The 24,198-nt window shown below is 44.6% G+C and overlaps 1 protein-coding gene across 5 annotated transcripts in view; it reads left to right on the forward strand.

Moving 5' to 3' along the window:
- Positions 1-24,198, forward strand: part of CRTAC1 (cartilage acidic protein 1) — a 1,057,458-nt gene that overhangs the window by 977,626 nt on the left and 55,634 nt on the right. For all 5 annotated transcript variants that reach the window (XM_063962302.1, XM_063962305.1, XM_063962306.1 and 2 more), the window contains one exon: positions 19,531-19,631. In XM_063962302.1, the coding sequence (XP_063818372.1) occupies positions 19,531-19,631 (101 nt within the window). The remainder of the gene's footprint in view (positions 1-19,530; positions 19,632-24,198) is intronic.

Raw genomic sequence — 24,198 nt, forward strand, 5'->3', positions numbered from 1 at the left:
CATGTAAAAGCAGCCTGCACAGAAACAATATAACCCACCCAAATCTAAATCTCTCTGCATATGTTACATCTGCCCCACCTGCAGTGCAACATGGTTTTGCCCCTAGAGGGGCTGTTTGAAGCGACTTGAACAACAATGTATGAGGACACATCTGTATAACAAGAATTTTAGTATCTCATCTTCTGCTTATAATTGCCAGGCTTAGTCACCTAGATCAAATATGCTTTATGCCCTGTAAGGCTACTGATATTTATCTTAGATGGCTTTATACTAATCTAAATATCACTGCTCAGCGTGACGCTCTGCAGTATTGCTCCCAGGTCATTGCAGCACATTTGAATGGGTGGAATAGCTATACCCCTGACAGATTCTTTCCACATCAAATTGTTGTATGGTTCTTGAAAAGCCAGAGAAAGTACATAGGACCTGATTCACATTTGTATGGAATTGCACAGCCGCAGGCAGGGCCGGATTAGGCCTTGGGGGGGGGGGGGGGGGGGGGGGGGGAAGGGGGGAGTATATTAGATTGTCATGTACACTAATAGTTTAATAATTTGTGGGTACTATTTAAAGCGTCACCTAATTGAGAAACAACTATTTTATAAAGTGTTCTTGTAGTGCAGAAATTTTCAACCTTTTACAACTCGCAGCACACTGAACAAGATTTAAATGTTGCTAAGGCACATTCAAATATAATGGTGATGCATGGTGCAGTTGCATGTCCTAGAATGTCATGTCGCAGCTTCTCCATAGGTAATGCCTGAGCCACATCTGAGAAAGCCAGAAGAGTCCAACACTGCCTGGGCCCAAAATTAGAACTGGCTCAGCAACCACTAAACAAAGCAGTACTGATTGTTCCAGGGCCTCAGTAGCGGCAAAACACTGACGGGCCTGGCACTGCTTCTATGGCGGCACACCTGGAGACTGCTCAGGGCACACTAGTGTGCCACGGCACAGTGGTTGAAAAACACCATTGTAGTGGAACAAAGACAACTTAAACAACCTTAAAGTACACATAGAGAAACAAAATTTTGTAAAACTGCAATAGCACCAGCCTCTGTACTGCTTACACACTGGGACAGGTCTCAAGAGAACTCTGTGAGTGTGTGTCTCTCTAGACCCGAATGCTCTCATTAGATAACAGATTACACAGAACCCAGACACAACCAGGTGAAGAGATAGAGAAGCTTAGATCCCTGGGTCACTTATAACAACCCCTTCCTCCTATCTGTCCTCTGGTCGGGAAGCTACGTAGGGAGCTCATGAAACCTAATACTCCTGTGTCTCTGCCTGCACTGCATACTGTCCGGCTCACATTCTGGATGTCTGGTTCTGCGCTGCACAAGAGGGAGAGCTAGTGATGTCAGTGTGTTCTGGCTTGGAAGCACCCTGACAGAGAGTGGCCCGGGGTACAGTATCCCCTGCGCCCCGCCCCTAATCTGGCTATGGCCATGGAGAAGTGGCTGTGCGATACTGTACAACTAAAATGCAAATGTAGCAGGAGGCATCTGTAGGAAAAGGATTCCTCCTGCCAGCATCTTTTATCCCAGTATGGCATCTGAAGATGGTCGTGATGGTCACAGCCCTCAGCCAGTCTGTGCAAGCTGAAACTTACTCAGACTGGTCAGCTGGGTCCAGGACGTCTGCGTCCGACAATGCAGACCACCCAAATGCAGCAGCATGTCAATCTAAGGGATTTGTACGTACGGATTTCCCCAACTATCCAGTTTGTACGTTTGTGTACAAATCCAAATCAGACCCATAGTTAAATGTTCGATATTGTTTACAAAGAGGCACAAGGCATGGGATGCCCCCTCTCTTGAGCTCAGCTTGCTTTGCTTTTGGAATTGTTAGCGATATTTTATGGTTCTACAACTTTCTTGGCTCACAATCAGTTGCCCAGAGAAAGGTTTTCTCTTTGGGGGTAGAGTTGATCGCAGCAGCAAATTTGTTAGCCATTGGGTAAAAAACCATGCGCACTGCAGGTGGGGCAGATATAACATTTGCAGAGAGAGTTAGATTTGGGTGGGTTATTTTGTTTCTGTGCAGGGTAAATACTGGCTGCTTTATTTATACACTGCAATTTAGATTTCAGTTTGAACTAGAGATGAGCGGGTTCGGTTCTCAGAGAACCTTACCGTACCGAACTTCACCATTCGAGTCCGGTTCCGAGCCAGGCTCGTCCCCGCCATTTTCACTCCGGCATTGGAGAGTGTAGAGAGAGGACATGAATCTGTCTTTAGTGTCCTCAGTGTCCTCTGTGGTAGTGTCTTGTGCTGTATTTGTCCAGTCACAGTGTTTGTGTCCTCTTGCTGCCATATGTCCATTGCTGCTGTGTTGTGCTGCATCAGTTCAGTGTTGCTGTGTTGTGCTGCATCAGTTCAGTGTTGCTGTGTTGTGCTGTATCAGACCTGTGGTAGTGTCCTGGCCTTCAGTCATTCCAGTGACCAGGCAGTCACAGTGGTATACGCTGCTGCTATATGTCCACTGCTGCCGTATTATAATAATAATAATAATAATAATAACAACAACAGCAACAAGTTCCTTACAGTGTTGCTGTTTTGTGCTGCATCAGACCAGTGGTAGTGTCCTGGCCATCAGCCATCAGTCATTCCTGTGCCGCATATTGTGTTATATAACTCCCAAAAAATAATGGAGAACAAAAATTTGGAGGATAAAATAGGGAAAGATCAAGAACCACTTCCTCCTAGTGCTGTAGCTGCTGCCACTAGCCATGACATAGATGATGAAATGCCATCAACGTCGTCTGCCAAGGCCGATGCCCAATGTGATAGTAGAGGGCATGTAAAATCCAAAAAGCCAAAGTTCAGTAAAAAGACCCAAAAAAATAAATTTAAATGGTCTGAGGAGAAACGTAAACTTGCCAATATGCCATTTACGACACGGAGTGTCACGTGACGGCTGAGGCCCTGACCTATGTTCATGACTAGTGGTTCATCTTCACATGACGATGGAAGCCTTCATAACTGAGGACTTGACACTTATGTTGGTGTTAGACGTGCGTCCGGTATCCGCCATTAGTGCAGTGGGATTTAGACAATTGATGGAGGTATTGTGTCCCCGGTATCAAATCCCATCTACAGGTAGATTCCACTTCACTACGCAGGAGATACCGAGATTTTGCCATTTAATTCCAGTGATTTGGACGTATAATTCCAGTGATTTTGCCATTTAATTCCAGTGTTTTGGACGTATAATTACAGTGATTTGGATGTATAATTACAGTGATTTTGCCATTTCATTCCAGTGATTTTGCCATTTCATTCCAGTGATTTGGACGTATAATTCCAGTGATTTTGCCATTTAATTCCAGTGATTTGGACGTATGATTCTAGTTATTTGGACGTGTAATTCCAATGATTTTGCAGTATTATTACAGTGATTTTGCAGTATAATTCCAGTGATTTTGCCATTTAATTACAGTGATTTGGACGTATAATTCCAGTGATTTCGTCATTTAATTCCAGTGATTTTGCCTTTTAATTCCAGTGATTTGGACGTATAATTCCTGTGATTTGGACGTATAATTCCAGTGGTAATTGTTTGTGTCGCTTGGCTTAGTCATACAGCTACCTCATTGCACCTCTTCGACATCTTTGCATAAGGTGCTGTTTGGGGCCTAGTTTTTGAAAAAAAAGTGCCATCCTGTCTGACACTGCTGTATGAGTCCAGGGGTACTGCTGTATTAGTCCTGGGGTACTGTCGTATAAGTCCACCAATTGCAGAACTCAGTAGTCTTTACCAATCACAGGGACAGCTGATTTGTAGAATGAGATGATATATATATATTAGTGATGAGCGGGTTCGGTTCCTCAGAATCCGACCCCCCCCGAACTTCACCCATTTTACACGGTTCCGAGGCAGACTCGGATCCTCCCGCCTTCCTCGGTTAACCCGAGCGTGCCCGAACGTCATCATCCCGCGGTCGGATTCTCGCAAGATTCGTATTGTATATAAGGAGCCGCGCGTCACCGCCATTTTTCACTCGTGCATTGGAGATGATTGTGAGAGGACGTGGCTGGCGTTCTCTCAGTTTCTATGTTCAGTGTGCTGCAAATATCTGTGCTCAGTGTGCTGCAAATATCTGTGCTCAGTGTGCTGCAAATATCTGTGCTCAGTGTGCTTTATTGTGGGGACTGGGGACTGGGGACCAGCAGTATTATATAGTAGGACAGTGCAGATTTTTGCTGACCAGTGACCACCAGTATTATACGTTCTCTGCCTGAAAAATACTCCATATCTGTGCTGCATTGTAGTATATAGTAGGAGGACAGTGCAGAATTTTGCTGACCACCAGTATATATATATAGCAGTACGGTACAGTAGTCCACTGCTCTACCTCTGTGTCGTCAAGTATACTATCCATCCATACCTGTGGTGCATTTAAGTTTTGCACAGTATATATATAGTAGGAGGACAGTGCATAATTTTGCTGACCACCAGTATATAATATATAGCAGTACGGTACAGTAGTCCACTGCTCTACCTACCTCTGTGTCGTCAAGTATACTATCCATCCATACCTGTGGTGCATTTAAGTTTTGCACAGTATATATATAGTAGGAGGACAGTGCATAATTTTGCTGACCACCAGTATATAATATATAGCAGTACGGTACAGTAGTCCACTGCTCTATCTACCTCTGTGTCGTCAAGTATACTATCCATCCATACCTGTGGTGCATTTAAGTTTTGCATAGTATATATATAGTAGGAGGACAGTGCATAATTTTGCTGACCACCAGTATATAATATATAGCAGTACGGTACAGTAGTCCACTGCTCTACCTACCTCTGTGTCGTCAAGTATACTATCCATCCATACCTGTGGTGCATTTAAGTTTTGCACAGTATATATATAGTAGGAGGACAGTGCATAATTTTGCTGGCCACCAGTATATAATATATAGCAGTACGGTACAGTAGGCCACTGCTCTACCTACCTCTGTGTCGTCAAGTATACTATCCCATCCATACCTGTGGTGCATTTAAGTTTTGCGCAGTATATATATAGTAGGAGGACAGTGCATAATTTTGCTGACCACCAGTATATAATATATAGCAGTACGGTACAGTAGTCCACTGCTCTACCTCTGTGTCGTCAAGTATACTATCCATCCATACCTGTGGTGCATTTAAGTTTTGCACAGTATATATATAGTAGGAGGACAGTGCATAATTTTGCTGACCACCAGTATATAATATATAGCAGTACGGTACAGTAGTCCACTGCTCTACCTACCTCTGTGTCGTCAAGTATACTATCCATCCATACCTGTGGTGCATTTAAGTTTTGCATAGTATATATATATAGTAGGAGGACAGTGCATAATTTTGCTGACCATCAGTATATAATATATAGCAGTACGGTACAGTAGTCCACTGCTCTACCTACCTCTGTGTCGTCAAGTATACTATCCATCCATACCTGTGGTGCATTTCAGTTGTGCACAGTATATATAGTAGTAGGCCATTGCTCTTGATATATTACTGGCATATAATTCCACACATTAAAAAATGGAGAACAAAAATATGGATGGTAAAATAGGGAAAGATCAAGATCCACTTCCACCTCGTGCTGAAGCTGCTGCCACTAGTCATGGCCGAGACGATGAAATGCCATCAACGTCGTCTGCCAAGGCCGATACCCAATGTCATAGTAGAGAGCATGTAAAATCCAAAAAAATAAAGCTCAATAAAATGACCCAAAAATCTAAATCAAAATCGTCTGAGGAGAAGCGTAAACTTGCCAATGTGCCATTTATGACACGGAGTGGCAAGGTACGGCTGAGGGCCTGGCCTATGTTCATGGCTAGTGGTACAGCTTCACATGAGGATGGAAGCACTCATCCTCCTGCTAGAAAACGTAAAAGCGTTAAGATGGCAAAAGCACAGCAAAGAACTGTGCGTTCTTCTAAATCACAAATCCCCAAGGAGAGTCCAATTGTGTCGGTTGCGATGCCTTACCTTCCCAACACTGGACGGGAAGAGGTGGCGCCTTCCACCATTTGCACGCCCCCTGCAAGTGCTGGAAGGAGCACCCGCAGTCCAGTTCCTGATAGTCAAATTGAAGATGTCACTGTTGAAGTACACCAGGATGAGGATATGGGTGTTGCTGGCGCTGGGGAGGAAATTGACAAGGAGGATTCTGATGGTGAGGTTGTTTGTTTAAGTCAGGCACCCGGGGAGACACCTGTTGTCCGTGGGACGAATATGGCCATTGACATGCCTGGTCAAAATACAAAAAAAATCACCTCTTCGGTGTGGAATTATTTCAACAGAAATGCGGACAACTGGTGTCAAGCCGTGTGTTGCCTTTGTCAAGCTGTAATAAGTAGGGGTAAGGACGTTAACCACCTAGGAACATCCTCCCTTATACGTCACCTGGAGCGCATTCATCAGAAGTCAGTGACAAGTTCAAAAACTTTGGGTGACAGCGGAAGCAGTCCACTGCCAACTAAATCCCTTCCTCTTGTAACTAAGCTCCTGCAAACCACACCACCAACTCTCTCAGTGTCAATTTCCTCCTTACACAGGAAAGCCAATAGTCCTGCAGGCCATGTCACTGTCAAGTCTGACGAGTCCTCTCCTGCCTGGGATTCCTCAGATGCATCCTTGAGTGTAACGCCTACTGCTGCTGGCGCTGCTGTTGTTGCTGCTGGGAGTCGATCGTCATCCCAGAGGGGAAGTCGGAAAACCACTTCTACTACTTCCAGTAAGCAATTGACTGTCCAACAGTCCTTTGCGAGAAAGATGAAATATCACAGCAGTCATCCTGCTGCAAAGCGGATAACTCAGGCCTTGGCAGCCTGGGTGGTGAGAAACGTGTTTCCGGTATCCACCGTTAGTTCACAGGGAACTAGAGAATTGATTGAGGTACTGTGTCCCCGGTACCAAATACCATCTAGGTTCCATTTCTCTAGGCAGGCGATTATGAAAATGTACACAGACGTCAGAAAAAGAGTCACCGGTGTCCTAAAAAATGCAGTTGTACTCAATGTCCACTTAACCACGGACATGTGGACAAGTGGAGCAGGGCAGACTCAGGACTATATGACTGTGACAGCCCACTGGGTAGATGTATTGCCTCCCGCAGCAAGAACAGCAGCGGCGGCACCAGTAGCAGCATCTCGCAAATGCCAACTCGTTCCTAGGCAGGTTATGCTTTGTATCACCGCTTTCCAGAAGAGGCACACAGCTGACAACCTCTTACGGAAACTAAGGAACATCATCGCAGAATGACTTACCCCAATTGGACTCTCCTGGGGATTTGTGACATCGGACAACGCCACCAATATTGTGCGTGCATTACATGTGGGCAAATTCCAGCACGTCCCAAGTTTCGCACATACATTGAATTTGGATGTGCAGAATTATTTAAAAAACGACAGGGGCGTGTAAGAGATGCTGTCGGTGGCCCGAAGAATTGCGGGCCACTTTCGGCATTCAGCCACCGCGTGCCGAAGACTGGAGCACCAGCAAACAGTCCTGAACCTGCCCTGCCATCATCTGAAGCAAGAGGTGGTAATGAGGTGGAATTCAACCCTCTATATGCTTCAGAGGATGGAGGAGCAGCAAAAGGCCATTCAAGCCTATACAGCTACCTACGATATAGGCAAAGGAGGGGGAATGCACCTGACTCAAGTGCAGTGGAGAATGATTTCAACGTTGTGCAAAGTTCTGCAACCCTTTGAACTTGCCACACGTGAAGTCAGTTCAGACACTGCCAGCCTGAGTCAGGTCATTCCTCTCATCAGGCTTTTGCAGAAGAAGCTGGAGACATTGAAGGAGGAGCTAAAACAGAGCGATTCCGCTAGGCATGTGGGACTTGTGGATGGAGCCCTTAATTCGCTTAACCAGGATTCACGGGTGGTCAATCTGTTGAAATCAGAGCACTAAATTTTGGCCACCGTGCTCGATCCTAGATTTAAAACCTATGTTGTATCTCTCTTTCCGAAAGACACAAGTCTGCAGAGGTTCAAAGACCTGCTGGTGAGAAAATTGTCAAGTCAAGCGGAACGTGACCCGTCAACAGCTCCTCCTTCACATTCTCCCGCAACTGGGGCTGCAAGGAAAAGGCTAAGAATTCCGAGCCCACCCGCTAGCGGTGATGCAGGGCAGTCTGGAGCGAGTGCTGACATCTGGTCCGGACTGAAGGACCTGCCAACGATTACTGACATGTCGTCTACTGTCACTGCATATGATTCTGTCACCATTAAAAGAATGGTGGAGGATTATATGAGCGACCGTATCCAAGTAGGCACGTCAGACAGTCCGTACGTATACTGGCAGGAAAAAGAGGCAATTTGGAGGCCCTTGCACAAACTGGCTTTATTTTACCTAAGTTGCCCCCCCTCCAGTGTGTACTCCAAAAGAGTGTTTAGTGCAGCCGCTCACCTTGTCAGCAATCGGCGTACGAGGTTACTTCCAGAAAATGTGGAGAAGATGATGTTCATCAAAATGAATTATAATCAATACCTCCGTGGAGATATTCACCAGCAATTGCCTCCAGAAAGTACACAGGGACCTGAGATGGTGGATTCCAGCAGGGACGAATTAATAATCTGTGAGGAGAGGGATGTACACAGTGAAAGGGGTGAGGAATCGGAGGAAGAGGAGGAGGTGGACATCTTGCCTCTGTAGGGCCAGTTTGTGCAAGAAGAGATTGATTGCTTCTTTTTTGGTGGGGGCCCAAACCAACCAGTCATTTCAGTCACAGTCGTGTGGCAGACCCTGTCGCTGAATTGATGGGTTTGTTAAAGTGTGCATGTCCTGTTTATACAACATAAGGGTGGGTGGGAGGGCCCAAGGACAATTCCATCTTGCACCTTTTTTTTCTTTCATTTTTCTTTGCATCATGTGCTGTTTGGGGACTATTTTTTTGAAGTGCCATCCTGCGTGACACTGCAGTGCCACTCCTAGATGGGCCAGGTGTTTGTGTCGGCCACTAGGGTCGCTTAGCTTAGTCACACAGCTACCTCATTGCGTCTCTTTTTTTCTTTGCGTCATGTGCTGTTTGGGGAGTGTTTTTTGGAAGGGCCATCCTGCGTGACACTGCAGTGCCACTCCTAGATGGGCCAGGTGTTTGTGTCGGCCACTAGGGTCGCTTAGCTTAGTCATCCAGCGACCTCGGTGCAAATTTTAGGACTAAAAATAATATTGTGAGGTGTTCAGAATAGACTGAAAATGAGTGGAAATTATGGTTATTGAGGTTAATAATACTATGGGATCAAAATAACCCCCAAATTCTATGATTTAAGCTGTTTTTGAGGGTTTTTTGTAAAAAAACACCCGAATCCAAAACACACCCGAATCCGAAAAAAAATTTTCAGGGAGGTTTTGCCAAAATGCGTCCGAATCCAAAACACGGCCGCGGAACCGAATCCAAAACACAAAACCCGAAAAATTTCTGGTGCACATCACTGATAGATAGATATATATATATATATATATATTGTCCTGATACTACATCTCTTGTTGTTGTGCATAGTGTAGATAAGAGATTTAGGGGTCTATTTACTAAGCCTTGGATGGAGATAAAGTAGGCGGAGCTAAAGTTCCAGCCAATCAGCTTTTAACTGCCATGTCACAGGCTGGGTTTGAAAAATGACAGTTAGGAGCTGATTGGCTGGTGCTTTATCTCCATCAACGTTATCTCCGTGCAAGGCTTAGTAAATAGACTCCAAAGTTATCGGAGCTAAATTTCAAAGGGTCATTAAAAGACCCTAAGACATTGTAACTTGGACTGTCTCAGCTCAATTCCTCTCACGTCTGTTAACGTCTTAATGGCATTAGCCACAGCAGCTCCAATCTGAAGCTTATACAGATATGCCACTTAGAGGTCTATATACTAAGCCTTAGATGGAGATAAAGTCCCTGCCAGTCACCTCCTAACTGCCATGTCACAGGCTGTGTTTGAAAAATGACAGAATCTGATTGGCTGGGACTTTATCTCCATCCAAGGCTTAGTAAATAGAGCCCTTAGTCACACACAGACTTACAAGTACCACAAGCCCCAGTGATCAGTGTACACTTACAGTGTAGTTTTGTCACTTATTGAGCCTGAGTTAGATGTGGTTGAAGTTACTGTCGCTGCAGCTTATATAGAAGCAGGAGCGGTAGAACTTATATGGGAATGCAGCAGGTGGCGTCACACCTCCTGCCGCATGACCGAACAGAACTGCGTCCTAGAAGGATGCAGCATTGATCATCTGCTACACCATTGGCTGGCTCTGTGACCCATGGGGTCGCACAGGCCGGTGGCCGCAGATCCAGCCAGGAGGCCAGGAAATCTTCTGATGGAGATCCTGGCCTTGTTCCTCCCCCATTGCTCCCAAACAGCTTCAGACTGTCAATCGCTGAAACGTGATATCGCCTGAAACGGGATAGCGGGGGGTTAATACAGAACTTGATAACTCACACTCATAATAAACCGTTTAAGTCGGCATAACTACAGTATGATGAGGACATACTGTATGTGCGTGACGATGATACATTGACGGGTAGGGAAAGTGAGAATATCAGTTGTGTTGGGTTGGGTACGGGTGACCGGTGGTTGGGATCCCGGGGGTCAGCAAACCGACTCTGGGAACCCGGCCACCAGAGTGCCGACAGGGGGGCGAGTGCTCGCTGTGCTCGCCACGCTGCGGGCTTGGTAACTCGCTACAGGTCCTATTCCCAGTATCGTAGACACCCACAAGTGGGCATAGTCCTGGGCCACCTGCCAGCAATCTGGCGGCCACGATGCCGACGTCAGTATGCTGACCGGCAGGACCCCGACTGCCGTGATCATAACTACATTCCGTTGTGATATTGGTCTCTTAAATACTTCACTGAGTGAGTTTATTAAAGAAAAAAAATCTTGAAAAATATATATATAAAAAAAGCATGAACACAATCATAATTAAATAAATTAGATCAAATACCAAATACATGTATCACATTTAAAAAATATATATATTAGATTTTTAGTGAGAGATGTTTATTCCGCTCACAGCGATGCATTCATGATCAGCTGGTATGAATCCGTCATTATATGGTCTATATAATGGAATAATCACCAGTTAGATGTCTGAGAGAATGTAGTTTTGTCCTTGCAGTCACTTCTACTGATATTTCCCCAGTAGCACAACAGTATGTGCAGTTCCTCAGCTGCTCCAGGCGGTGGCACTAGAGATTTGTACATTACCTTACGCTCAGAAAATAAACAAATAGTTACACACGGGCTTATTACACGTCTACAATATTAACTCATCCTTCTTTCTATACCACTCCACTTCTGCCTTCAAATGTCATTCTATATCTGAATTAACTGTACAATCCTTCAATCTATTATTAATCCCTGAAATGTGCTGCATTTCAGTATTTGGAATGGGCTATCACGGACGCTGTGCTTGAAAATGTATCATTTTGGATAACATCCTGTATAGGAATATGTCTTTCATAATCCTGATTTATGCCTAGAATTGCAATTAGGGGCTTACAGTATATTCTCGGAGACATGACTAAACGTATGGAAATTTTACCGAGATGTAAAGGCTTTCTGAATAGCAATGTTAATGATCTCTCTAATGTGCATATGCAGAACCGATAACGGTTTATACAGATATTGAAATATAGATGGCAACTCCATTTATCAGAGAGTAACTCTGCGTGGTATTGCATAGTGTAAAGTCCTGGATTGCGCTTAGCAAATTCATCCTTTATTGCTAGTGCTAATTGTCTTATCAGTAATAATGCATATAATAAATCATATTTTTTTTAAAGTATTTACTAAATTCTAAAGAGTTGTTTCAGTTCAGTGCGAATTCTGGGTGCGATATGACGCAGTGCGGGGAAGCGGGTGTATTTGGAATGGTATCCGGACTCCAGGTCGACAACAAAAAGGTCGACACACCTTAGGTCGACGCCAATTGGTCGAAACACATTAGGTCGACATGGACAAAAGGTCGACATAGACAAAAGGTCGACAGGAACAAGGTCGACATGGAAAAAAGGTCGACATGAGTTTTTCACAATTTTTTTCTTTTTTGGAACTTTTTCATACTTAACGATCCACGTGGACTACGATTGGAACGGTAATCTGTGCCGAGCGAAGCGGAGCGGAGCGAAGGCACCATGCCCGAAGCATGGCGAGCGAAGCGAGCCATGCGAGGGGACGCGGTGCACTAATTGGGGTTCCCAGTCACTCTACGAAGAGAACGACACCCAAAAAACATAAAAAACTCATGTCGACCTTTTCCCATGTTGACCTTCTTCCTGTCGACCTTTTGTCCATGTCGACCTTTTGTCCACGTCGACCTAAGGTATGTCGACCAATTGGGTCGACCTAAGGTGTGTCGACCTTTTTGTTGTCGACCTGGAGTCCCAGACCCATTTGGAATATACAGTATGGGACCCCTCCTTACAATGCGGCTTTCTCTATGACAATGAACCAAAATCATGTAGGCTTAGTGCTGGATTCGCATTGCACTTTGGGGTAATTGAATCGACCCAAAAATCTGACACAATAATAAATCTTTCATTTGGGGGAATGTAGACCTCATCTATCGGGTACAGAGGAAAAAGTTGTTGTGTCCATAGCAACCAACCAGATTTATCAAGCCTTCGAGAGTGATAAATTGCACAGTGATAAATGAGCAGCCAATCAGCTCCTAACTGTCATTTTTCAAACACAACCTGTGACATGGCAGCTAGGAGCTGGTTGGTTGGTACTTCATCACTGTGGAAATTATCACTATCCAAGGCAATTAGGGACAAAGGGGATGAATTATATTTGCAACAACATATAAACGCGCAGCCCCATCCAGCAGTACCATAAGTATCATATAGTCAGGGCTGTAATTAGGTGTGTGCGGAGGGGGCACCGAACATAGCGCTGCAGGGTAGGGGGCGCTGTGGCCACACTTGTCAATTATCTGTTTTACTTTTACTTTCACTTGCAGCTTCCCCCCTTTTTGAAGCCCAGCATCTCCTGACGCCCCTGTCTCCTACCCTGACCCCTTCTGTCACTAATACCTATACAACATTCATGAACTCAACTTGAGATTTCTTTGTTATTAAGTCACACCGTCCTTTATTACACTTCAAGATGCTGACCTACTTGGGATGCGAACCCATTGCCTGTGGCATTGCAGTCAGACATTCTATTCATTGAGCTCTCTGAGAGTCATTCAGATCTGATCATAGATGTGCTAAATTTAGCACATCTATGATCAGTAATTCTGACATGCGGGGGGACGCCCAGCACAGGGCTAGTCTGCCCCACATTCAGGCCCTGCCCCCCCCCCCTTCCCCTGCACGGGTGCAAAAGCATCACAAGGCGGCAATGCTTTTGCATTTGGCGAGTAGCTCCCTGCCTGCATAGCCGGCGTGGCCCGCCCCCGCAATGGTCCGGACATTCCTGTGTTGTCCAGGCCGTGCCCCACCAACAGGGTTCTAACGCAGTTGGAACGTCTCCTCCCGTCCCGCCACCACCTCTGCGTGTCAATCAGACAGAGGCGATCGCAACCCTGAGATGCTTTTAGCAACTTACTGGGCCTCTGCACTCCCCAAAAGGCTTCAGATTGCAATTGCTGACGCTGCAGAGATCCAGTCTGAATGACCCCCATAGAAAGGTAGATAATTCTAAGCTAGAGAATTCTACCTATTTGAAGCTTACCTTGTACTTTGTGAAAAACTGATTATCATTGTGGCAGAGCAGATCTATGTAGTGTGTGGCTGCAAGAGATTGAAGGTGTGGCTGCGCACGGGTGGTCTTCTGTTTGCCGGCGGTCGGGCTCCCGGCGCTCAGTATACCGGCGCCGGGAGCCCGACAGCCGGCATACCGACAATTATTTTCCCTCGTGGGGGTCCACGACCCCCATAGAGGGAGAATAAAATAGTGTGGCGCGCGTAGCGCGCCACCGTGCCCGTAGCGTGGCGAGCGCAGCGAGCCCGCAAGGGGCTCATTTGCGCTCGCCAAGCTGTCGGTAAGCCGGCGGTCGGGCTCCCGGCGCCGGGATGCTGGTCGCCGGGAGCCCGACCGCCGGCCACCCGTAGTGAACCCGCTGCGCACTACCTAGATCTGCTCAATTGCAATGCTGATTATGGGGGGGTGATTCAGATCTGATTGTAGATGTGCTAAAATTTAGCACATCTACGCTCAGTTACTCTGACATGCGGGGGGACGCCCAGCACAGGGCTAGTCCACCCTGCATGTCAGGCCCTACCCCCCTCACACGGCGGCGATGCTTTTGCACCTGCTGAGTAGCTCCCTGGTGGCTACCCGTTAGAACGGCATTGACGGGGAGTGTTCCAATGCAGGCGTGTACAATGCAGGGAGTGTACAATGCAGTACAATGCAGGGAGTGTACAATGCAGTACAATGCAGGGAGTGTACAATGCAGGCGTGTCCGGACCGCACCCTGCCAGCGGTGTTCTAACGATGACCGGCAATGCCCTTTGTTGTTTTCCAGTGCGCGTGCACATTGCGGTGCATGCGCAGTTAGTACCTGATAGCCCACTATGCGAAAACGCACATCAACGATCAGGTATGAGTCAGGCCCATAGTTTTTATGCAGGATTAAAGAGCTCAATGAGTAGGGTGTTTGATTAGGATTCAACAGGTTATAGGTTTGAATCCTGGGTGGGGCAGTATATTGAAATGTGTTATTTAATATAGGGTATTGTAGCTGAATAACAGCGAGCTCTCAAGTTAAGTGCATGAAAGTGGTATAAAGAGGATTTGTGTCCAAATCCATTTTCTTGCAGTGGCCTATAAATGTGTGTGTATTATATATACTGTGTATATATATATATATATATATATATATCTATATATATTTTTTTTTATATATATATCTATATTATATCAGTCACAAATAGGGCAGCACTGCACTCGGAGACTTGTAACCAAAGTGAAAAAATGTGTATTCAAAGGTCATCAATGTTTCGGGCTTTACCAAAAGATGTCAGTAATGAAAAATTTGAATAATCATGCCAAGATTCAGTTGTAAGTTACTGATTACAGGGGATGCAGTCAATTTACCAACCATCAAAATCCCGACGGTCAAAATACCTACAGCAACTATTTTATGTGTTCGAGCTGTTATAAAATATTGAGTATATGCTCTCTTGTTATTGATCACGGGAGCTAGACAAGCTTGCAGTTGTATTACGATACTATTTTTGTTGCGACTGTCTGTATGTTAACCGATTGTTATTGCTACTAAATTTTTCAATAATCATATTTTGCACTAAAATACCTACAGCAATTGACCGACGGTCAAAATCCCGACAAGGTCAAAATATCAACATGGTCAAAATACCGACATTTAAAATACCGACATTTAAAATACCGACATGTAAAATGTTGACAGGTCAAAATGACGACATGAGCTTTTCATGATTTTTTCATTGAAACCAACTTGTTCATACTTTACCATCCCAGTGGACCTGGAGGGGGAATATAATAGTGCCTGAAGCATGGAGAGCGCAGCGAGCCATGCGAGGGGACGCTGTACGGTGTCCATGTCGACCTGTGTTGACATACACACCAAAAAACAATGAAAACCCCATGTCGGCATTTTGACCTTGTCAGTATTTTAAATGTCGGTATTTTGACCATGTCGGTATTTTGACCTTGTTGTGATTTTGACCATCGGTCAATTGCTGTCGGTATTTCGACCGTCGGTATTTTGATTGTAGATATTTCATATCGATCCCGATTACAGCACAAGCACCAGGAATGCAAATCTAAGTTCTGTACAGTGGGGGTAATTCCAAGTTGATAGCAGCAGGATTTTTGATAGCAATTGGGCAAAACCATGTGCACTGCAGGGGAGGCAGATATAACATGTGCAGAGAGAGTTAGATTTGGGTGGGTTATTTTGTTTCTGTGCAGGGTAAATACTGGCTGCTTTATTTTTACACTGCAATTTAGATTGCAGATTGAACACACCCCACCCAAATCTAACTCTCTCTGCACATGTTCTATCTGCCCCTCCCCTGCAGTGCACATGGTTTTGCCCAATTGCTAACAAAAATCCTGCTGCGATCAACTTGGAATTACCCCCAATATCTCTAAGCAACAGTGAGAGATCCACTAATACGCTCCAAATACATTTGTAGAGCTATAACTGTTGTTTTGCAGCAGAATATATATATATATATATATATATATATATATATATATATAGTGGTTGTTTTATTTAATATGTAGATGTTAATATAAATGTGTTACTCCTAAGATGGACAAGCTGATAAAATTCAAGGGCCACATACAGTACTGTAAGCATTCCACCAATGTTCAGGAGGGCCACACACATGCCCCTGCATCTCAGCAGTGCCGTGCAGTCAGGTAGGCGGGGGAGGCAGAGCCTCACCTGTCATACTCCAGTGCACTCCAGAGCTTTGAGTATAAACATGATTACAGTAATACAAACATGATATTTATAAATATATTTGTATTATTCATATAATACTGTATTTGGGTTATTCTAGTTACCTTATAGTCAAAACTCGTGTGTGTGTGTGTGTGTGTGTGTGTGTGTGTGTGTGTGTGTGTGTGTGTGTGTGTGTGTGTGTAAATGTGGCTGTGATACGGTATCCTGATGATAGATAGACCGTGTCTAGGTAGACAGTCAATAAGTCAACACCATATGGTCGACATCCATTTCGGCGACAGATGCAAAAGGTCCCCAAGAACAGAAAGTTGACAGATGTAAGGTTGACAGTGCTTAAGGTCAACAGGTTCAAAATGTTGACATGACAATGGTCAACACACATTGTCGACACACACACACACACACACACACACACACACACACACATATATATGTATAGATATATATATAAAATTATTACTTTTTACATGTTTTCCCAACATTTGCTTGATTTACTATCCACGTGGACTTGGATTGGGAATTAGTAACCTGTGGCTAGTGAAGCAAGCCCACAAGGGTATACATATTTACTGATGGTGGTCACATATTACTAAACATATAAGATTTGACCCCAAAAGTGTGTAGACTATTTGTGTATCAACCATTGTCATGTCGACCTTTTGACCCTGTTGGGCTTTTGTACCTCTCGACCTTTCCCAGTGTCAACCTTTCATCTGTCAATCTTTTGTACCCGTCGACCTGATGCATGTTGCCTACTTGGTGTCGACCTGTTGGGTGTTGACCTAATACTGTAGATCTTCGATACTACACCCCTTTGATACTAACCAGTGCCTCACCAGCCATTGACCTCACCGCAAAGGTGCTGCTGAGATCGATTCATATGGTACCAGAAAGGTAGCGGGGAAGTGCTGGCCAATCCTAAGCGGTGATTGGGAGGTGTCCAGTAGAGTAGACAAAATCTTCAGTTCACTGGGCATGGTATGGGGTGTTATGGGCATGTCCATACAAGCAGCTGCATTCCTAGATACACCCCAAGGTTCTGTCCTTGGTCCTCTTCTCTTCTCTCTCTATACATCCTCACTAGGTAAGCTCATTAGTTCTTTTGGTTTCCAATATCATCTCTATGTTGATGACACCCAAATCTATCTTTCCTCTCCAGACCTCTCCCCTGCTCTCCTCACTCTTATCTCCAACTGTCTCTCTGCTACCTCTTCCTGGATGTCCCAGCGCTTTCTTAAACGTAACATGTCTAACACTGAGCTGATCATCCTCCCTCCCTCCCTCCCGCATAACCTCACCTTCTACAATCTCACTATCTATTGATGGCACTACTATCTCCTCTAGCCCCCAAGTGTGCTGTCTAGGAGTAATCCTTGACTCCTCCCTCTCCTTCAAACCACACATTCAGCACCTCTCACAAACCTGCCGTTTTCATCTAAAACATATTTCCAGGATCAGACCCTTTTAAGACTCTTATCCACTCACTGGTCATCTCCAGACTGAACTACTGTAACCTCCTGACTGGCCTCCCTGACAATTACCTCTCTCCACTCCAATCTATCCTCAATGCTGCTGCCCGGCTCATTTTCCTCACCAAACGCACTACGTCTACCTCTCTTCTCCTACTAGACCTTCACTGGCTCCCCTTCCCGTTCAGAATCCATTTCAAGCTTCTCACACTCGCTTACAAAGCCCTCACCCACTCCTCTCCCATCTACATCTCTGACCTTATCTCCCTTTACACTCCCACCCGTCCTCTTCGCTCTGCTAATGCACGCCGACTCTCCTGCCTACTGATTACTTCCTCCCACTCCTACCTCCAAGATTTTTCACGTGCTGCACCACTTCTCTGGAATTCCTTACCTCTCCCCCTCAGACTCTCCACCTCTCTACAAAACTTCAAACGGGCTCTCAAGACCCACTTCTTCACCAAACCCAGCAAAATCTCATCCTAACCCTCTGTTCCACACTCTCTATGTACCCCATCTGTGTCACCCCTGTCTGTCTACCCCTCCCCTTTAGAATGTAAGCTCTCACGAGCAGGGCCCTCTTCCCTCATGTGCTTATCCTTTCTTACTTTAATAATCTTCAACTGCACCAAATCCAGCAGTCTTCTGCCACCTGATACTTATTCCAGTGTCATCTGCTGATGTAACTATGGTTATTTACCCTATACTTGTTCTATACTGTCATCAACTGTAAGTTGCTGTTTTCCTATTTGATTATTTGTTTATGTACTCTGTAATTGGGCGCTGTGGAGCCCTTGTGGCGCCATATAAATAAAGAATAATAATAGTAATAGAAGGCCGTGGTCCGGCAGAGAAGCTGCACGTCATAAGTTTTGATAGTGCAATCGATGGTGGCATCTAATCGGTATTACTGCACAGGCGCTAAAAGTGGGCATCTCAGACCTTGCACAATCAGCCCACACGGATGTACACAAGGGAACGAGTTTGTAGCACTATTTGTATAAAATCGCAGTCGGGTGACCGCCAATAGACGCTGTTGTCTGTGCTTTATTTGCACCCAAATAGTCCTATTTTCTATCATCGTTCATCAGACAGAGAGAGAAAATATTTTTTCGGGGTTATTTATTAAATGCTCAGCGCACTGGAGATATTGGCCTTCTGCAGTAAGCAGTTACTTATTGCATAGTCGGCCAGTAGGGGTCTCTGTCGTGTCAAACAGGTGAAAACTCCATAAAAAAACACAAAAATGTAAAATTGTTGTAAATAAAAACAACAACCCAAATAATTCTTTTAATACAACTTTCCGAAGTAAACAATGTTGTTGTTTTTTTTTGTTGTTTTTTCTTTATAATAAAGCATTTCTTCTTTTCACTGCATGGTAATAGCAGAGATGGTAATAGCATGAGAGGGATAGGCGGCAACCCACCACTGCCCTTCACAATAAATATGCAGTAAGCAGCATCCCCATGCAATGAGCCCTGGCAGGAGAGCTCCAGTGACTTCCATCGCATGGAAGGAGCTGGGGGCCACAGGAAAAGGCTTTGAAGGCCACATGCAGCCACAGGGCCACCAGTTGCCCATCACTGTGTTACTTTATGTATGAGTGTTCCCAATTTGTCTTGCTTATTTTTCTCCATTTATTTCTACACAACTAGGGGGCGCTGTGACTGATTTTGATGGAGACGGCATGCTAGATCTTATCCTGTCTCATGGAGAGTCAATGGCGCAGCCTATATCTGTGTATCAGGGGCGGCAGGTGAGACCTTGTTATTACTTACTAGAACACAGTCATTTAGTGCATAGCATGCAGAATATTAATACAGCAGTGGGATCTCTATAACACAATGCCTGGCCTTTTCCAAATATTGGATTTTTATAATATGGCCCACCATGCATGAATGATATGAAATTCCATTATTCTATGTAGCATTTCTGCTGCAGTCTATGCACTTGCGGATCAAGTCTGAAGATAATTGCTGTGAGTGGCAGAAATTACTTATCTATTTCTGGTCTAAAGGTCTTTTTGGATTACTGGAGATCCCATACCTATTGTATATTAGTGGACATACTGTGTAAACTAACTTTATGCCTGTAATACTACAAAGCCCTTCCTACTGTACATTTGTGCATCTGAATGTGCCAGGACTGAGACTACTTCTTGGTGCTTGGTGCATCTAGACCCATACTTCATGGTGCATCTCTAGACCCATACTGCATGGTGCATCTCTAGATCCATACTGCTTGGTGCATCTCTAGACCCATACTGCTTGGTTCATCTCTAGTCCCATACTGCTTAATGCATCTCTAGACCCGTTCTGCTTAATGCGTCTTTAGACCAATACTGCTTTGTGAATTTTTAGATCCATACTGCTTGGTGCATCTCTAGAACCATATAGCTTGGTGCATCTCTAGACCCATACCGCTCAGTGAGTCTTTAGACCCATACTGCTCAGGGCACCTTTAGACTCATACTGCTTGGTGAGGTTTTAGACCCATACTGCTTGGTGAGTGTTTAGACCCATACTGCTTGGTGAGTCTTTAGAGTCTAAAGTATGGTTCTAAAAGAAGTTTAGACCTATACTGCTTTGTGCTACTTTAGAACCATACTGCTTGATGCGTCTTTAGACCCATACTGCTGAGTGCACCTTTAGACCCATACTGCTTGGTGAGTGTTTAGACCCATACTACTTGGTGAGTGTTTAGACCCATACTACTTGGTGAGTGTTTAGACCCATACTACTTGGTGAGTGTTTAGACCCATACTACTTGGTGAGTGTTTAGACCCATACTGCTTTGTGCATCTTTAAACTCCTACTGCTTGGTGAGTCTTTAGATTCATACTGCTTGGTGAGTCTTTAGATTCATACTGCTTGGTGCGTCTTTAGACCCATACTGCTTTGTGCGTCTTTAGACCCATACTGCTTGGTGCGTCTTTAGACCCATACTGCTTGGTGCGTCTTTAGATCCATACTACTTTGTGAATCTTAAGGCCCATACTGCTTGGCAGTGACGTGTGGTCAGGGTAGGAAGGGGAAGCAATGCCCCTGTCATAGTCTTGTATACTCCAGAGTTTTTCTATAAAAAGGATTACAATAATACAAAATAAGTATTAGAACGTATAACTATCATCTTTCTATTATTCTAATAAAGTCAAAACTCACTAAATTGCAGCGTATATAATGCTGCCCCTTGTATAATAGCCACATGAACCTTTGGGTTCATATATGTGTATACATCTATCAAAGATACTATCCAGAACCTTCTCAGCCAATTTCCATCACCATAGGTCAGTGCTGCTTGGTGGGTCTTTAGACTGACACACCATCTAAACTTGCTCCTGTCCTATGGCAGCTGCAGGTGGGTGTGGTATAGAGAATCTACAGTATTTAGGTAATACATTTCTGCTTCCGTCCATCCAATGTGGTGCTGCAGCTAAGGGCCTGAGGGTTTGCATACAACTACAATGTTGGGAGGACTGCGCATGACTATAGCACGCAGGTCCCCCTAAACCAGAGCCTGATTGACAGGCTGCTGCCATTTGGGGGCGTGGGAGGGGGTGGCACTGGGCAGCATTTCCAAAAGTGGGTGTGTGTCTTCCCTGTTTTCTGGAAGCGCCAAGGCGAGGGTCTGGTGCAGATTTCCTGTCCCCGCCTAAGTAAAAACACCAGTTTTCCAGCGTAACCTGAGGGTTACTTCAATGAACGATGTTCATGCGTGTCCTCATATGCAGCAGCGAATCATAGGAGCCGGCAGGAGGCATCTATATATACAAGGAGCCTCCTGGGCCAATAAGCAGTAATTATGTGTACAACTATGAATCAAGCCCTCACTATGTACATAATTGGGCCACAGGCACACTGTGACCCTGCAATGTCATCGGATAACAGGGCACCTTAACCGCACTGCAAGCTGACAGCAGAAACGGCTCTAAAATCTCTTTCACCCTGTGCTTACCCTTTGACCCTCTCATCTCCCATTCACTGCAGTACGCTGCACATGGCGGACAGTAGAGGTTAGTGGGAAATTAAGCACATTCCTTTTGTTTTTCATCTTACTCTGTGCACCAAGCTGAAAAGTATTATTGTTACATGTACAATGTTTATTGTGATACAGTGAAGTGACACATTATATAAACATTGTTGCAGACTAAAGGTGGGTACACACTGGCCGATATATTGGCCATTCTCTTGAACGGCCGATATATCGCGGGTCCGTCGGCCAGTGTGTACGGACGATACGTCTGTGAACTCCGTCGTTCACAGACGTATCGCGCCGGCCCCGCAGCATAGCCGACGGCCAATATATCTACCCATATATTGGCGTGCTGCGGCAGCCGGCGGTTATTGACAGCTGAACTGGGCGGCCGTGTGTATACGCCCGCCCAGTTCATGACGTCAGTCCCCGGCGGATCGGGCAGTGTGTATGCACAGCACACTGCCCAATCCGTCCATAGATATATCTGCTGATCAGTTGATCGGCAGATATATCTACGAGTGTGTACCCACCTTAAGTCAAGGGTAACAGCTGAAAAACTAAGTAGAATTGACACAGAATATCATATGTGCATACAGCACAGAGTAGAGAACAGAGTGAATTTAAAATATTGACGGAAAATTGGTAATTATGTGTACATAGGGTATAGACATGTGTAGAACCCACTGTGACATTGTCTGTTTATATACTGTATGCCTATAAAACAAAAAATGAGTGATGGGAGGCAGTGCAATGTATCAGTTTGTTGCAATGAATATACAGTATACGATGTCTATGTAGAGTATATTAGAGGAATTAGAGGTCTCCCTTATACACAATGGTAACGGATTTGGATATTCATATGCGAACAAATCATTTTAGGAATACGCCAATCGCAAGTCATTAAGTATATATGGAATGTGTTCTTAGAGGGATACCTGCCGTGCATAGACAAAATATAAAAGCCTCAGCTTCTCCTCTTTGAAATTGTTTATAAATGAAATATACATGTGGGAACTATGCACATACATTTGATTCCCTTACAGGATATACTGAGGAGAATTTATGGGTGCCTGGAAGTGTTACAGATAAAAAAGTATTATACTAATGAATGCTATATTTATGCATATTAAAAATATTTTTCACCCTGACTGATACACAATATTGATATTAAAGGAGATTCAGTCAATAATATTTTACATATATATATATATATATATATATATATATATTCTTTTGTTTGAGAAATTTATCAAGATCCGTTCATATGAATTTTTATTGAATATCAATTAAAAGTTAAATTTTATCTGTATTTATTTAATAAGAGTGTCCCCAAAAAAGAGGTTTACTTCTTTCTTTCCCGATTGCTTCTCACTGCAAAAGGGAAATATCTACTGTTTACACTGTGCATCACATGCAGACAGAAAAACATCGCTCCTCTGCATCCAACATCGCTGCTGCGTCTGAACCCGGCCCTTGCAGTACATGGCTGTTCATGTGTATAAAATGTTACCCAGCAACCAGATGTGTGCGCTACAGTAATTATTACATTGGCCCTCATTCCGAGTTGATCGGTCGCAAGGCGAATTTAGCAGAGTTACACACGCTAAGCCTACGCCTACTGGGAGTGTATCTTAGCATCCTAAAATTGCGACCGATGTATTCGCATTATTGCGATCACAAACTACTTAGCAGTTTTAGAGTAGCTCCACACTTACTCTGCCTGTGCGATCAGTTCAGTGCTTCTCGTTCCTGGATTGACGTCAGAAACACACCCAGCGTTCGCTCAGACACTCCCCCGTTTCTCCGGACACTCCTGCGTTTTTTCCGGAAACGGTAGCGTTTTCATCCACACGCCCCTAAAACGCCGTGTTTCCGCCCAGTAACACCCATTTCCTGTCAATCACACTACGATCGCCGGAGCGAAGAAAAAGCCGTGAGTAAAAAAACTATCTTCATAGCAAAGTTACTTGGCGCAGTCGCAGTGCGACTATTGCGCATGCGCACTAAGCGAAATTTCACTGCGATGCGATGAAAAATAACGAGCGATCAACTCGGAATGAGGGCCATTGTATATTTTCTCTATCAGCCTTGCAATTTTAGTCTGGGCTGCAAAGCAGCGAGTAGCTGTGTTATAAGTAATTAGTGAAGCAAAGTGTTTGTGGTGTAGCCAAGCATACTCCATGGTTGAATCAGGAGAAATTATCCGGGGTCACGTCGTGGCCGCGTAGGCAGGCAGGGCTCCAACCAGCACACACGGATACTCTGAATCGATAAAGCAGAGAACAATATAACTTGTCCCTAATTGCACTACAGTACTTTGTTCTCGAAAAAAATGTTTTTCACATTAA

Source organism: Pseudophryne corroboree, chromosome 3, assembly GCF_028390025.1.
Source record: "Pseudophryne corroboree isolate aPseCor3 chromosome 3, aPseCor3.hap2, whole genome shotgun sequence".
Taxonomy (NCBI): domain Eukaryota; kingdom Metazoa; phylum Chordata; class Amphibia; order Anura; family Myobatrachidae; genus Pseudophryne; species Pseudophryne corroboree.